The sequence below is a fragment of the Malania oleifera genome, chromosome 1 (assembly GCF_029873635.1).
Source record: "Malania oleifera isolate guangnan ecotype guangnan chromosome 1, ASM2987363v1, whole genome shotgun sequence".
NCBI lineage: Eukaryota > Viridiplantae > Streptophyta > Magnoliopsida > Santalales > Ximeniaceae > Malania > Malania oleifera.
In genome coordinates this window covers 9,100,960-9,115,506 of record NC_080417.1, presented here as the reverse complement: position 1 = coordinate 9,115,506, position 14,547 = coordinate 9,100,960, and the positions used below count along the sequence as shown (strand labels likewise).

General features: G+C 38.2%; 1 protein-coding gene across 1 annotated transcript; it reads left to right on the top strand.

Moving 5' to 3' along the window:
* Positions 1 to 6,608: 6,608 nt before the first annotated feature.
* Positions 6,609 to 7,064, top strand: LOC131147627 (pathogenesis-related protein 1A-like). Its single transcript, XM_058097167.1, has one exon. It carries the CDS (start codon positions 6,609 to 6,611, stop codon positions 7,062 to 7,064), a length of 456 nt encoding a protein of 151 aa, XP_057953150.1.
* Positions 7,065 to 14,547: the final 7,483 nt, after the last annotated feature.

Genomic DNA, 14,547 nt, shown 5'->3' with positions numbered 1-14,547 from the left:
TATCCTTGTTTGATTTGGTTGATCTCCTCTTTGGTGTGAGGGGCCTGCCTTTAAATGGTGATTGCAAGGATAAATATTTTTTTTATGAGTATTCAAAGGATAAATAAGAATTGTCGCTGATTTTGAAATTTTACAATCTTACAGCAAAAACTTAAACACGAATACCAAATTAAATGAAAAGGCAAATAGAGAAATAGTTTTAAAAAATCTCCGTCCTCTCAATGGAATTGGATGGTTAACATTCGGTATTTTTTTGTGCTTATTACATTTGGTACTCACGTTATTTCATTTTGTAAGTCAAATATGTTATTATTTTCATAGTCCTTATCGGGTTATATGGTCAAGTAGAAGAAGATAAATTAGAATGAAAGTTAAATTTCATCTTAGGTAACTACAATCACTTATGATGAAATTCAAATAAATTAAAAAAGGAGCATTTTTTTCTTTGGAATGCAAAACAAGAGAGGTGTATGATTCAAATAGTGCTATGCTGATGATAAAACATGTCATACAAATATATATATATATAGGGTGATGCTTTGCATCGAGTGTGAATTTAAACTTACTGTAGCCATGTAATCAATGTTTTTCTAACAAGCTGCGATTTTGAAATCATAATATGAATATGTAAATCCTAATCTTGGTGTACTATAAAATATTGAATTAAATCAAGCAAGAATGCCATCGCCCCTATATTTAGAAAAATATTACAAGCTACAAATATACCATTAATTTTTAATCATGTTAACCCTTTTTCATAATTCACTACAAGATTATTTTATCCTTGTCACTTTTCTTGAACAATTGAATCAATTACCAATCATTTATTACGTTCTGTAGCATTAGCATTATACATTCCAACATTTCAATAGAATTCGAATCTCACCTATTCACTTTTTTCCACTGCTAGCTTTCCAACCAAGAAAAATTTTGTTACTCTTAAATCTTCTCCTTAATCCTCGCCATACAAATATTTTTTTTTGAAATATATTCCCTTAATTATCATAAATTTCAAAATATACTCCCTTTTTTTGAAAATTTTTGTTACTCTTGAATCTTCTCCTTAATCCTCACCATACAAATATTTTCCGCACCACTTAGCCACATCCATACAATAATGTAATGTTTATAAATAATAATAATAATAATAATAATAATGATGATGATGATGATGATGATGATGATGATGATAAAAGAGAAACTCTACATGAAACTTATTAACACTATAGGAGACTTTATAGCTAAAGGAGGTAGGGTATATAAGGGTAACTTAGGAAATATACAAGGGTAACTAAGGAAGTATACTAGCATCCCCCCTCAAACTTAAGGTGGTATTGAAGATGTCAACTAGAATTTGCATACTAAAGCACGATGGCGACCAGGTGGATGAGTCTTAGTGAAGATATCAGTCAATTGATCAGTCGAAGGAAGATGATGACGCACGAAATGACAATCGATCTCGATGTGTTTGGTGCGTTCATGAAAAACATGGTTGTGAGTGATCTGGACAACGCTATGATTGTCATAGTAAAGCGGAGTGCGCGAGGGCTGAGGAACACCCATATCGTGGAGAAGCCAACGAAGCCAAAGAAGCTCAGAAGTTGTATCAGCAAAAGCCCGATACTTAGCCTCAGTACTAGAGCGAGCAACAATAGTCTGCTTTTTGCTTCGCCAAGAGATAAGAGAGTCACCAAGTAGAAAAAGAAAACCAGTGGTAGACCGACGATCAGTAGGGTCCCTTGCCCAATCAGCATCTAAATAAACCTGCAATGTCAAGGATGAGTGAGAGGAAAAGAAAAGCCCATAAAATAGAGTTCCCTTCACATCTCGTAAGATGCGAAGAACAGCTGCATAGTGAATGGAACGAGGAGCCAACATAAATTGGCTAACAAGGTGCACTGTGTAGGCAATGTCTGGTCTAGTGACAGTGAGATAAATCAAGCTTCCAACAAGTTGTCGGTAATGAGTGGCATCAGGAAGAAGCTCCCCATCAGTAGGACGGAGTTTGATGTTGGGCTCCAACAGACTATCAGTGATCTTACAATCTATGATACCGACACGTGTCAGAAGATCAGAAGCACATTTAGCCTGAGTCAAAGAGTAGCCATTAGAGGTAGGAGACACTTCTAGGCCGAGGAAGTAACGAAAAGAACCGAGGTCTTTCATCTCAAACTGCTGACATAGAAAATGCTTAAGTTCATGAATACCAAAAGTATCATCACTAGTAATGAACATATCATCAACACAAAGTAGTAGAATAGTGATACCAGTAGCTATGTGACGAGTAAAAAGGGCTGAATCATAAAGGCTAGAGGCAAACCCAAGTTGTGCAATAGTAGAGCTAAACTTGGCAAACCAAGCACGAGGAGCTTGCTTAAGCCCATATAAAGCACGGCGGAGACAACAAACCTTACCAGAAGGATGAGGATATCCCGGAGGGGGCTGCATATATACCTCCTCAGCCAAATCACCATGTAAGAAGGCATTCTTAACATCCATCTGAAATAAAGGCCATTGGCGAGCATAGGCAATAGCCAAAAGTGAGCGAACGGAGGTAATACGAGCAACAAGGGCAAATGTCTCCTCATAATCAATGCCATCTTCCTAACTCAAGCCTTTTGCCACTAAATGAGCTTTATGTCTTACTTCAGATCCGTCGGAGTTCGTTTTCCGTTTATACACCCATTTGTTCCCAACTACAGTCTTTTTAGGAGGCAGGTCAACCAGGTCCCAAGTATGAGTTTTGTAAAGGGCGTCAAGTTCTTCAGATATAGCTTGCTGCCAAACAGGAACATAACAAGCTTCACGATAATCGCGAGGCTCCTAAAGGGAGTCAAGAGTAGAAAAACATTGATAATCACTAAGATAGGTAGGTGGTGCCCTTACCCGACTAGAACAACGGACATCCAAATCAAAAGACTCAGGCAGAGTGGATGCGATGGCATGATCATTAGACGGGCCAGGTTTGGGAGAGGCAGACACGGAGTGATCACCTGATGAGCTATCATGATCTGCACTAGAGGAAAAATCGGGAGAGAGATCGATGGCAGGGTCAGTGAAAATGGGAGAGTATGAGGGACAATCAGAAGAAAAAGGAGAGATACCAGTGAACATTTTGTGTTCCCAAAACTGAACATGTCGAGAGATTCGAAGATGCTTGGCTATGGGGTCGTAGCACCGATAACCCTTGTGTTCAACGCCATAACCAAGAAGCAACAGAGACGAGAACAAGGTTCAAGTTTTGTATGTTTATGAGGTGAGAGTAAAACAAAGCAAGCACAACCAAATACTTTAAGAAGAGAATAATTAGGTACCTTTCCATAGAGAGCCTTATATGGGGATTTATTAGAAAGAGTAGGGGTTGGAACTCGATTAATAGTGTAAACAGCGGTAAAAGCAACTTCTCCCCAAAAGGATTCTGGAGGGAGGCAGAGAAGAGTTGAGAGCGAATAGTGTCAAGGATGTGGCGATGCTTATGTTCAGCACGACCATTCTGTTGGGAGGTGAATGGACAGGATCGATGGGATAAGGTGCCAGCCTTGTGAAGTTCTACAATGAAAGGAGTAGAAGTATATTCTAGGGCATTGTCGGACCGAAAGACTTTAATGGTGCGATTAAACTGAGTTTTAATCATTTGCTTAAAGTCACGAAAAATAGTAAGTAACCCAGTGCGATCATGCAAAAGATAAATCCATGTATACCAAGAGTAATCATCGATAAAAATAACAAAGTAACAAGACCCGCCCTTAGTAGGGACAGGAGCAGGTCCCCAAATATCAGAATGAACCAAATCGAAAGGTGAAGAAGACAAAGAATTACTTTCATTAAAAGGTAAAACTTTCTGTTTCCTAAGTTGACAAGGCATACAATCAAAAGGTTTAAACTTAACATTTCCCAAGCAACCACTAGAAGCTAAAGACTGAACACGAGACAACGAGGTATGACCGAGACGAGAATGCCAAACACGGGAAGACACTATAGTAGAAAGAGATGAGGGAGAACACGACAATGCAAATGTAGAGACGTGAGCTCAAAAAGGCGACCAACTTTACACTCGGTCCCAACAAGCTGGCTCGTCTTCGGATCCTGCACATCGCAACCTTTGTGAGAAAATGTTAAGATTAAACCACTTTCAACAAGTTGACCAACAGAAAGGAGATTGAGAGACAAGTTAGGCACAACATATGTGTTAGGGACAGAAAATGCAGGAGTAGAAACATGACCAAGATGACTAACAGACATATGCGAACCATCAGTAGTATAAATTAAGGGAATAGGAGTTAAAGACTGCTTATACGTCACTAAAGAGGAATCAGAGGTTATATGATTGCAACGAGCAGAATCAATGAACCAATGTGTAAAGTTTCTAGTGGAGACTGATTAGGTAGTAGAAGTGCGGGAGAGAACCTGGGTGAAAATTTCCTCAAGGTCAGCTGCAGAAAGAGACGACAAAGGAGGTGCAGAAGATGGAGCAGAAATGGAGAAGCTGGTGGAGACAACGGCAATAGGCTTAGAAGAGGAAGATGCATTAGCCTTGAGAGCATCCCTAGCATCCTTGGCCTTCTTCTTAGGACAATCAGAAATACGGTGACTGTCTTCCTTGTAATAGTGGCACAGGCCATTGAAACGGCGCGGTTTAGAAGAAGCAACAGCCGCAGCAAGAGTAGAGAAGCTAGATGGAGCAGTAGCCAAGATCATATCGGTAAAATGAACCCGACGAGTCTGTTGTCGTGTCTCCTCAGAAATGAGCTCCACAAGAGCAACCTCAAGTGTAGGAAGAGGAGATCGATGTAACAAAGAAGCTCGAGTAGTCTCAAATTCATCCTGGATATGCATCATAAATTATAGGAACTGACGACGATCCTGATATGCCGCAAAAAGCCTAATTGACTGCTCATCAGAAAAAGTAGGGTCAGCATGAGAAAGCTAATCCCAAATGCCACTAACCTAAGCATGAAACTCGGCAATAGGCTGTCCAGGTGCTTGATGCATCTGAGAAAGCCTAGTTTCCAACTAAAACTCGAGAGCAGCATCACTGCCACAATTGTATCGTTTGGCCAAAAAATCCTAAGCAAGTTTGGCATTACGAAACTTAGGAAGAAGACTCTGAATAGTAGGAACTTATGTATTAATAAACTAGGAAAGGATCTGACAGTGAGTACTTTCCCATTCATCAAGAGCCTCATCAAATTCCTCTGTGGATTGCGTGGCAGTTTTGGTAGGTTTCGATTTTATTCTAGTGACAAAACGCCATAATCGCCGACCAATAAAAAAAACTGACATTTGTTGAACCCACACATTATAGTTGGAGCGATTCAAAACAATCTTGATAAGACGAGCAACATCGGTGAAAGATGCCATTAAAAAAAATGCGCAAGGACAATATTGGAAAATTTCAATCACAGTAAAGAGAGTAAGAACTCAGCAGCTTCTTCCTTCTTCTTTCTTTTTTGTAGTGTACTTCTATTGGAGAGTAGGAATTAAAAAAAAAATGATTGGAAAGTGGAATCACAGTAAAGAGAGAAGGGGTGCTACTCTGGTGTTGGGAGAGTTGCAGTGGAGCACAGCTGGCCGTGCGGAGGGACCACCAGAAGACGCCGCAGTGGAACCGGTGCTGTTGCTGTCGGAGGGACAAAGCCGACGAGACGATGTCGATAGATGAGAGAAGCAAGATTGCCGGAGAATCAAGAATGCCGGAGAATCAAGAAGGACACGAGACCAAGACGACTGAGAGCAGAGAGTGGCAGCAGCAGAGTCTGCGAGACCACGACCACGACGAGTGCAGAGACAACGAACGAAGACGACGCCGGAGAAACAGAGACGACGAACCAAGAAACCTCGAACAGACCACGACCACGACGAGTGCAAAGACAACGCCGGAGAAGGAGACGCAAGACGGTGGAGAGTTGAGACGACGCCGGAGAAGGAGAAACAGAGGCGAGCGGTGAACGAAGAGACCATGAACAAACCACGACGTGCATGAAAGAGTGGCGACGATAAAGACAGCACCGAGAAGCCAAGAGAACACCGAGAGGGAGCCAGAGGATTGACGAGGGGTACCGGAAACCAGAAGGAGAGCTGGAGCGGACGGCGGCAGCGAAAAAAAAAAAACAAATTTAAAGAACCCTAGGCCCTGATATCATGGTAAAAGAGAAACTCTACATGAAACTTATTAACACTGTACAAGACTTTATAGCTAAAGGAGGTAGGGTATATAGGGATAACTTAGGAAATTTACAAGGGTACAAGGGTAACTAGGAAGTATACTAACAAATAATAATAATAATAATAATAATAATAATAATAAAACATTAGCGTTCGGATTAGGTCAAACCTCAAGCCCCGCTCTGCAAGACCACAGACCTAAAAACAAACATCCCAACTTTCACGGAACTCCAATAGCTAGATTCATCTTGAAACCTTTACACGGCAAAATCCTAACACTATATATATACTTGATCATCATCAACCACAAAAAAAAAATGCATGCAGAAATTTCAAGCTTCAATCAAAATTCAGAAACCCAATTCAGAAACCCAAAAACCAAAACAAGGCAAAGGAAAAAACTAAAATAAAAGGGAAGAATGATTAAAATAATATTTCTGTGCATGGTGGGTGTGGCCGACGCCATTGTTGCAGCAGCCCAGAACAGCCCGCAGGACTTCCTTCAACTCCACAACGCAGCGCGCGAGGAGGTCGGCGTCGGACCCCTGCAGTGGGACGCTGCCCTAGAAGACTACGCCAGGAACTATGCGAAGGTGAGGTCCAAGGACTGCGCCATCATCCACTCCGGCGGCCCCTACGGCGAGAACGTTTACTGGGGCGTCGGCGACGGCTTCAACGACGCCGCGGGGGCGATGAAGTACTGGGTGGACGAGAAGAACTACTACGACTATGATTCCAATACGTGCGAGGCGGGGAAGGAGTGCTTGCACTATACGCAGATCGTGTGGAGGAACACGCAGCGGGTTGGCTGTGCGCGCTCCCCTTGCAGTGATGGGAAATTCTTCATCACCTGTAATTACGATCCTATGGGTAACATATCCGGAGAAAGACCCTATTAGAATATAAAATTTTCAAAAGCAGAGAGCTTGTGATCCATATGGGCTCATGTGGCATGCGTAGATTAGATGAAGGGCATGTTTAGTTACGAGCTTGTATTGAATGGCATGCATGCATATTAAAAATATTTATGCATGGCTGGGTGAATATCTTTTAAATAATTATTGTAAAAATTTATTAAGTACGATTGATGATGAACATCTACTCTTAGGAGTAGTATGAAATATAAGGAGGATGAAAATTGTATAGAAATGTAATGATTTATAAAAGAAATCGTATATAATTAAGTTAATGTGTAATTTGGAGGAAATGGTTAATGGTTGCCAATTTTGGAATGAAGGGTTAATCTATTAAATTTGGTTTGACTTGAAATTATTATATGTATGATGAATCCTCAGATTGATTTGAGAAGCATTTTTTTGTTTATTAGTTATAAGTGGGATTCTTTCTCGGATAGCTATGTACTTTGTGTTTTTTTGTTTTTTGTTTTTTGTTTTTTTTTTTTGGGGGGGGGGGGGGGGGTGGTGTTTGATATGTAGACTTTTCTATTGAATTTGAATAATTTTTGCAGCTCTATTGTTTAAGGTTTATAAGAAAAAACATAAATATTTTACTGTTAAATAATTTAATAAAGGATGTTATATATATATATTTACTACATGTGTGATATGTTAAAACGGAAAGGAATTGAGACAGAATTGAATTTTTTTCTTGATCTCATTACAATACCGTTTGAATTTTCATTTAATTAATTTCCGATTCGATTTCATTCGACACACTAAATATGCCCCTAACTTCAAATATCAACACATACAATTTGACAATAGTTGAATTCGTTGTGGTTCAAATCCAACAACCAAAGATCTTAGAGCAAAATATCACCTTATTTACAGTTGTCAACAAGTGCTTTTATTTTAAATTTTAAATAATTATAAAATGTCACATTATTTTTTTTTGTTTTTAATACTTATATATTAATTATATGGGTTTCATAAATAATTTTGTCGACTAAAATATTTTATTTTTTAGGATTAGAACTAAAAATTAATAAAAATAAAAAAGTTAAAACAAATTTAGGTAAAATTTAAATGTTATTTAGATAAACAATAAACCTAACTTGTGAATAATAAATATTAATAATAAGTTGATAAATCATTTTGTGGATAAAAATATTCTTATCTTTTATAATTAATTAAGATAAAATGCTTATAAAAATCTTTAAAACTCAAATAAATTCACACTAAATTCTAACATCATTGAAATGAATAATATGCATAATGTAAAAAAATATATTAATAATATATAAGGAGATAGAACTAAAAAAGTGCCTTTCAAATATCAAAAATAAAATTAATTTTAAATCATAAAAATTACTAATCAATCATTAACTAAGTAAATAATAAATGTAAAGTTGTTAGTTAACAAATCAAGACATATACAAATATTTAATTATTTATATATACAAGAATTAAATGATGAGTCCCGATGTTAGTATATGAATTCAATGATGTTTTGATCGTAGAGTATCCTTAAAATTGAAAGGGGAATTTTATAGGACAACTATAAGATCAGTTATGTTATATGGATCGGAATGTTGTGCAACGAAGAAACATAATAAGAATGTTTAGATGGATGAGCGGTATAACATTGAAAGATAATAAATTAAGGAATGAACATATTTGTGGTAAGTTAGGTGTAATTTCTATTGAAGATAAGATAAGGAAGGGGCGATTCAGATGGTATGGACACTTGCAACATAGGTCACATTGTGCACCTGTGAGGAAGAGTGACTTAGTTACTGTGAGGGGCAGTGGAAGGGGTAGGGGTAGACCTAAAATAATTTAGGAGGAGATAGTGAGTAAGGATTTAATATCCTTGAACCTATCAAAAGAAATGGTCTATGATCGTATAAATTGGCGGAAAAGGATGCATATAGCCGATCCTACCTAGTGGGACTAAGGCTTGGTTTTGTTGTTGTTGTTTATATTTCATAGATTGAATTCCTTTTTTGTAGACAAAATATTCTTTTGAAAAACAATATTCTTTTGGTCATTTTCAAAATATCATACATATAAGAATCTTTTGTGTCTATTTATGTTTTACAAAATAACCTTGGACATGAGTGCATTTTGTACTAATAACTGGATAGAAATTTCATTTAAATTTTTATTGCCCATGTAAAAAGGAATTGTCTCTCATGATACATTCATATACACTTTGTAATTAATTTTTACTTTTTAAAATTGTTGACTTTTTGGGTCATATCCCAATTTAATTATGATAAATATAAAGTATCTTACCTGTATATTGAGCAACAAATTCCTTGGTCAAGTCATTGAACAAGGTCGTATCCTAAGGGGTATGGAGAAGGTAAGGATAATTCAAGAACGGAAGATCCCCACGACAGTGAAGGAGTTACGTTCCTTTCTTGGCCTTACTAGATACTGCAGGAAGTTTGTTGAGGGGTATTCGCGGAGAATGACTCCAATAACAGGACTACTGGGAAGGTATTATTGGCCGCACACACGGGATGATGTGGTTGATTATACCAAAACTTGTCTCACTTGCCAACAAGACAAGGGGGAGCGGAAGAAGTATGGTACTTTCATGGCCGCACCAAAGTACTGTTCGGTAGAGGAGACGATACAATTGTTCCTTGTGACTGTTGTGAAACATTGGGGTGTTCCCCAAGTTATTATTTGTGACCAAGATTTAATGTTCACTGACAACTTCTTAACAAAGTTTTTCAAGATACTCAGGTCACACCTTGACATCTCTTTGAGTTATCATTGACAGACAGACAGACAGATGAAGAGATTCAAAGAGCTGCTAGATGAGTACTTGTGCTATTTTGTTAATAACAACCAGAAGAATGGCATGCAACTACTTGAGGTGGCTCCATTTTGTAGCAACGCCCAAAGGCGCTCAACAACCAACAAGAGCCCTTTTGAGCTTGTTACAAGCCAGCTGCCACTGTTACCTCACACAGTGGGCGATCCGTACAAACGAAAGAGTCCCACGGCGTACATCTTCACCAGTGAAGGTAGACAGAATGCATATTTTGCCCAAGCCTATCTGGAGAAAGCTTCTAAGCAGATGAAGAAGTGGGTAGATTAGGAGAGAAGACCGCAGTTTCATGTCAGCTGCCTCAAGCCATTCAACGCCAACACCAACAACCTGAGTAGAAGTCAGTCAAACAGCGTAGAGTTGAAGACAGTGCAACTTGACAGACATGAAGTTGAAGAGATCCTTACAGATAGAAAGTTCATATCCTCAAGGAAGAAGCGGCAGAAGTTCCTAGTGAAGTGGAAATGCCTTGATGACAAAGAAATCAGCTGGATTTCTGCAGAAGATATTCAATCGTTCGTGGACAAATTTGAAGTGTATCTACCGCCAAAAGTCTACGAGGACGTCGACCGCATAAGTGGGGAAGAATGTCACGAACTAAGCTTGTTCAGGGCATTATGCTTGCCTGTGACCGCTTATCTCACATGCTTGGGATAGGTTTCCATCATGTAAATACTAGTGTAGGGTTATTTTCTGCTAGTAGAGTCGTTGTAAGCCAAATAAGGCAGTATGACTCCTCGGTCATTTTGATGTTTCCTAGTGTCAGGATGATAATTACATAAAAACCTCTTTAGGGGAGGGTGAGTGTTCATCAGTCATTGTAAAACTCACTAGAAATTGTCAACGTGCTTAGCCTACTTGCCTCCCTCACTAAGTACAACATGTCAACGAAAGATTTGTTAATGAATTACGTTTGCTTCAATGTTTACTGCTTTGTTGCCACAACTTTCATAAATTGATTACTATTTCCTGCTATCTGCATGAATGTTAATGAAAGTGCTTTGTGGATGAATGTTGGTAAACGATAGGCTGGCTAGTTAAGCAAGAGTGCTTTAGCTAGCGCCGCACGACCCTTCACAACTGTGTGAAAATAGTCGGACCGTGACACATGGCAATACAAAGTGCAAAAGGAATGAAGACATTGTCTATATTGTGTTGTAAATACATCTAAGTTTTGGGTCTGTAATATTTTAATATGGTCTGTAATAACTGCATCTACATGCATGATAGGGATAAACGCTTAAGACCATAGATGGACCTTAGGGATTCGGTCGACCGACGCTGAATTTTTGGGACTAATTAAAAAATTCAAAGACCTTAGATTGACTACAGGTTCACATATATTGCATGAAAAAGCTTCCATATATCTTAGAAGTAATAATCATGTGAATAAGGGTGACTTTAAAAGAAAAATAGGACTGGAATGCACAAATATGGTGTGTTTGATTGACTGAACTAAAACATACTAGGACCTTCGATTGACCGAACCTCCTTAGGGTCAACGATTTGACTATTTGGTCGACCAAACTTAAAATGAACATCAACGTCCTGGTTGACCAAACTGGCACATGGAAAAATCCCAACGTCTTGGTCAACCGAACTTGAGTTGAAAAATGGCCCGATCGACCGAACATCTAAATTTGGTCAACCGAACTTAGCCTGGTCGACCGAACCTCAGAGGTTCAAAAATCCCCTCAAGTTTGGTAGACCATCTCCTCAGTTCAAAAACATCCTGGTCGATTGAACTGAGTAACCTGGTCAACCGAACCTTAAAATGGTCGACCAAACCTCTTGGGTTGCTCGAATTTTACCAAGGTTAAAATGTGGTTAATTTTTATTAACCCTATTTAATCATTCTCAAAAATACCCAATAGGTCCTAAATGGTTATAATTTTTGGGGTGTCCCTTATTTGGATGGATTAGTAACGAATTAGAAAATATCATTAGAAAATTCTCTCTGAAATTCAAAACCCCTATTTCTCATATTTAAGCTCTCCACTTCCATTCTTACTCATTCTCATTGCAAAAATCGTTTAGTAAGAGTGCTCTTGTGATTATTCTAGAAGGCTTACACTCTCATATGCTCTGTTTGATTGAGATTTATTTTTACTTGAGAGTAAGCTTAGAGTTTTTCTTGGAGACTTTGTCAATAAGTCTTCCTTGGGAAAACTCCTTATTGAAGATCTTTGTTGCTGCATCTTGTGATTGATATTATTATCTTGACACAAAGATCCTAACACAGTACACTCTCCCATTATAATTGATATACTAGCACTATTTTGAGAGTAGACATTGAGACTACATTGAGCTTATCATATCCTATCATACTGTAGTATGTTGATTATACTGGTAAAAATCTGCTTGTTTGAGAAGTATACACTTTGTATACAAATTGTATTGTGAATTTGTTGTATTCCATACGTGGCCTAAAGGGGTGATAATCTAGCCCGAAATGATTGTATAGGTTGAGGTCAGCCCTGTTAATTGACCTGATTGTATTAGGTGTCGCTCCACCCGTTAAGTGAGCTGTAGCGGAATCCTTGTACTTGTGAGCCAAGGCGGGGATGTAGGCACATTTTCCGAACCTCGATAACATATCTGGTGTCCTACTTGATTTACTGTGCATGCTTGAGTAATTTATTTATGCAATTTAATTTCAACTGCATTTATTGATTTATTTAATTATCTGCTTTAGATTGACCCTAGGGTTGTGTAATACTGGTGCTAGATATCTAACCTAGGAGAGAAAATTTTCAAAATACCAATTCACCCCCCTCTTGGGATTATAGTAAAACCAACAAAAATTCTAACTTTAAGCACAATAGTATCTATTAGTAAATATACAATAAATTCATAATTAAAAATTATAATTGTGAATAATATTATTATTTATTTTAAATGTGTATAAACTAATATTTAATAATTATGCTAAACTTTTTTTTAAAAAAAAAATTATAAATATATTGATCATGTATGACTTTTTGATTTAAGATCTGCTTCCTGAATATTTTTCCAACATGTATTCAATATTTTATTGAGATGTTAGTTTGAAAAAAAAAAATTGATGCTTCTGAAAACATTCTTCCAATACTGTTTATTTTATTTTATCATAAAGATGTAAGAACTCGAACCATGATGAGGTAGCAACCAGTCCCGTGCCTAGGAGAGTATACAGTTTGGCCAGGCTGAGGTAGTGTAGAGTACAGTGACTTACCTGGAGGGCCGACCAGGTTAAGTCCCCCCTACGGGCCACACAATTCTGTCATGAGGGGTCAAATCATGACGTACAGAGTTCTAGGGATAAAGCACAGTTATGTATATGTATACATTTTTATAGATTTTGTTGTATATAGTATGATATTAGCAGTATGAATGATAGAAAGTTCAGATGATACATATATTTTAAGCTACTGTACGTGTGATATATGAGTTTTACAGATTTACCAGATCATGCAGTTTTACATACTATTATTATAGTTTTACGACTCGGTTGCCGCATACTAGTAATAACATATTTCCACTTATTGAGCGTCGTCTCATCCCATTACTTTATAATTTTTCAAGTGAGCTAGCTAGGCTAGTAGATCAGGCTCGCGAATAAGGAGTTTATTTGATTACCCTGGTTGTAGGGTGAGTTTTGACAGAGTTTTGTATTTTTGGGGTAGATGATACTATAAGGGAATTATTTTATATGGCTATGGTCTGTATCATTTAAAAAAAAAATGATGATGATGATGTAAATTTTGAGGTCGTTACAATTTGGTATCAGAGCCTAGGTTGCTAGGTTCTGTAAACTTTAGAGTGCAGCGAGAAATAATACCAGAATATAGGAAAAGAATTTGAGGTTTTATTATATGATCTGGATACAGGATTTTCGCGGTGGTTTCTGTGTTTTTCTTGGGGTGATGATTTCAGGAAAGCCATAGTATACTATCGACGAGTCATATGTTTAGGTTGCATGATTGGATTTTGAGGTTAAGATCAGGAGGGATGGTTAATAGAGAATTTGGAGTTTTAGTTGAATAAGTTGGGTCCATAGGGAAATAGGATTCTGAAACGGTGTTTTATATGGTTGTAGGATGGACCCAGGATGCAGTAGCGCTCATGCTAGTGATGATGATGAAGCGAGTTCTTCTGGAGCAGGAGGTGGAGATTCATATTCTGTGCTACGTAGTGTGGCTCAGAAGGTTATGGCTGAGATAGCGCGGAGCTCTAGAGAGCAGGGAGGTCCACCTCTAGCTCAGGGATGTACCATAGAGAAATTCATGAAGATGAATCTGCTAGCTTTTTCTGGGATGACTGACCCTGTAGTTACTGAGAACTGGGTGCAGGAGGTAGAGAAGATTCTGTCAGTACTTCACTGCACCGACGAGCAGAGAGTCATATATGCTACGTATAGACTGGCAGGGGAGGCCGAGAGATGGTGGGCAGCCTCTAGATTGTTGGAGGAGCAGAGGACGACTCTAGTACCGATGACCTGGGCTCGATTTAGGGATGTGTTCTTTAATAGATACTATCCTGTCTCAGTCAAAGAGGCTCGAGTACAGAAGTTTATAAGTCTGTCCCAGGGGTCATTGACTGTCTAGCAGTACGCGGCGAGATTTATTGAGCTTTCGCATTTCTGCCCATATATCGTTC

What these genes read in the sequence shown, in the direction of transcription:
- LOC131147627 (XM_058097167.1), top strand. Translation starts at nt 6,609, where the DNA reads ATGGTGGGTGTGGCCGACGCCATTGTTGCAGCAGCCCAGAACAGCCCG.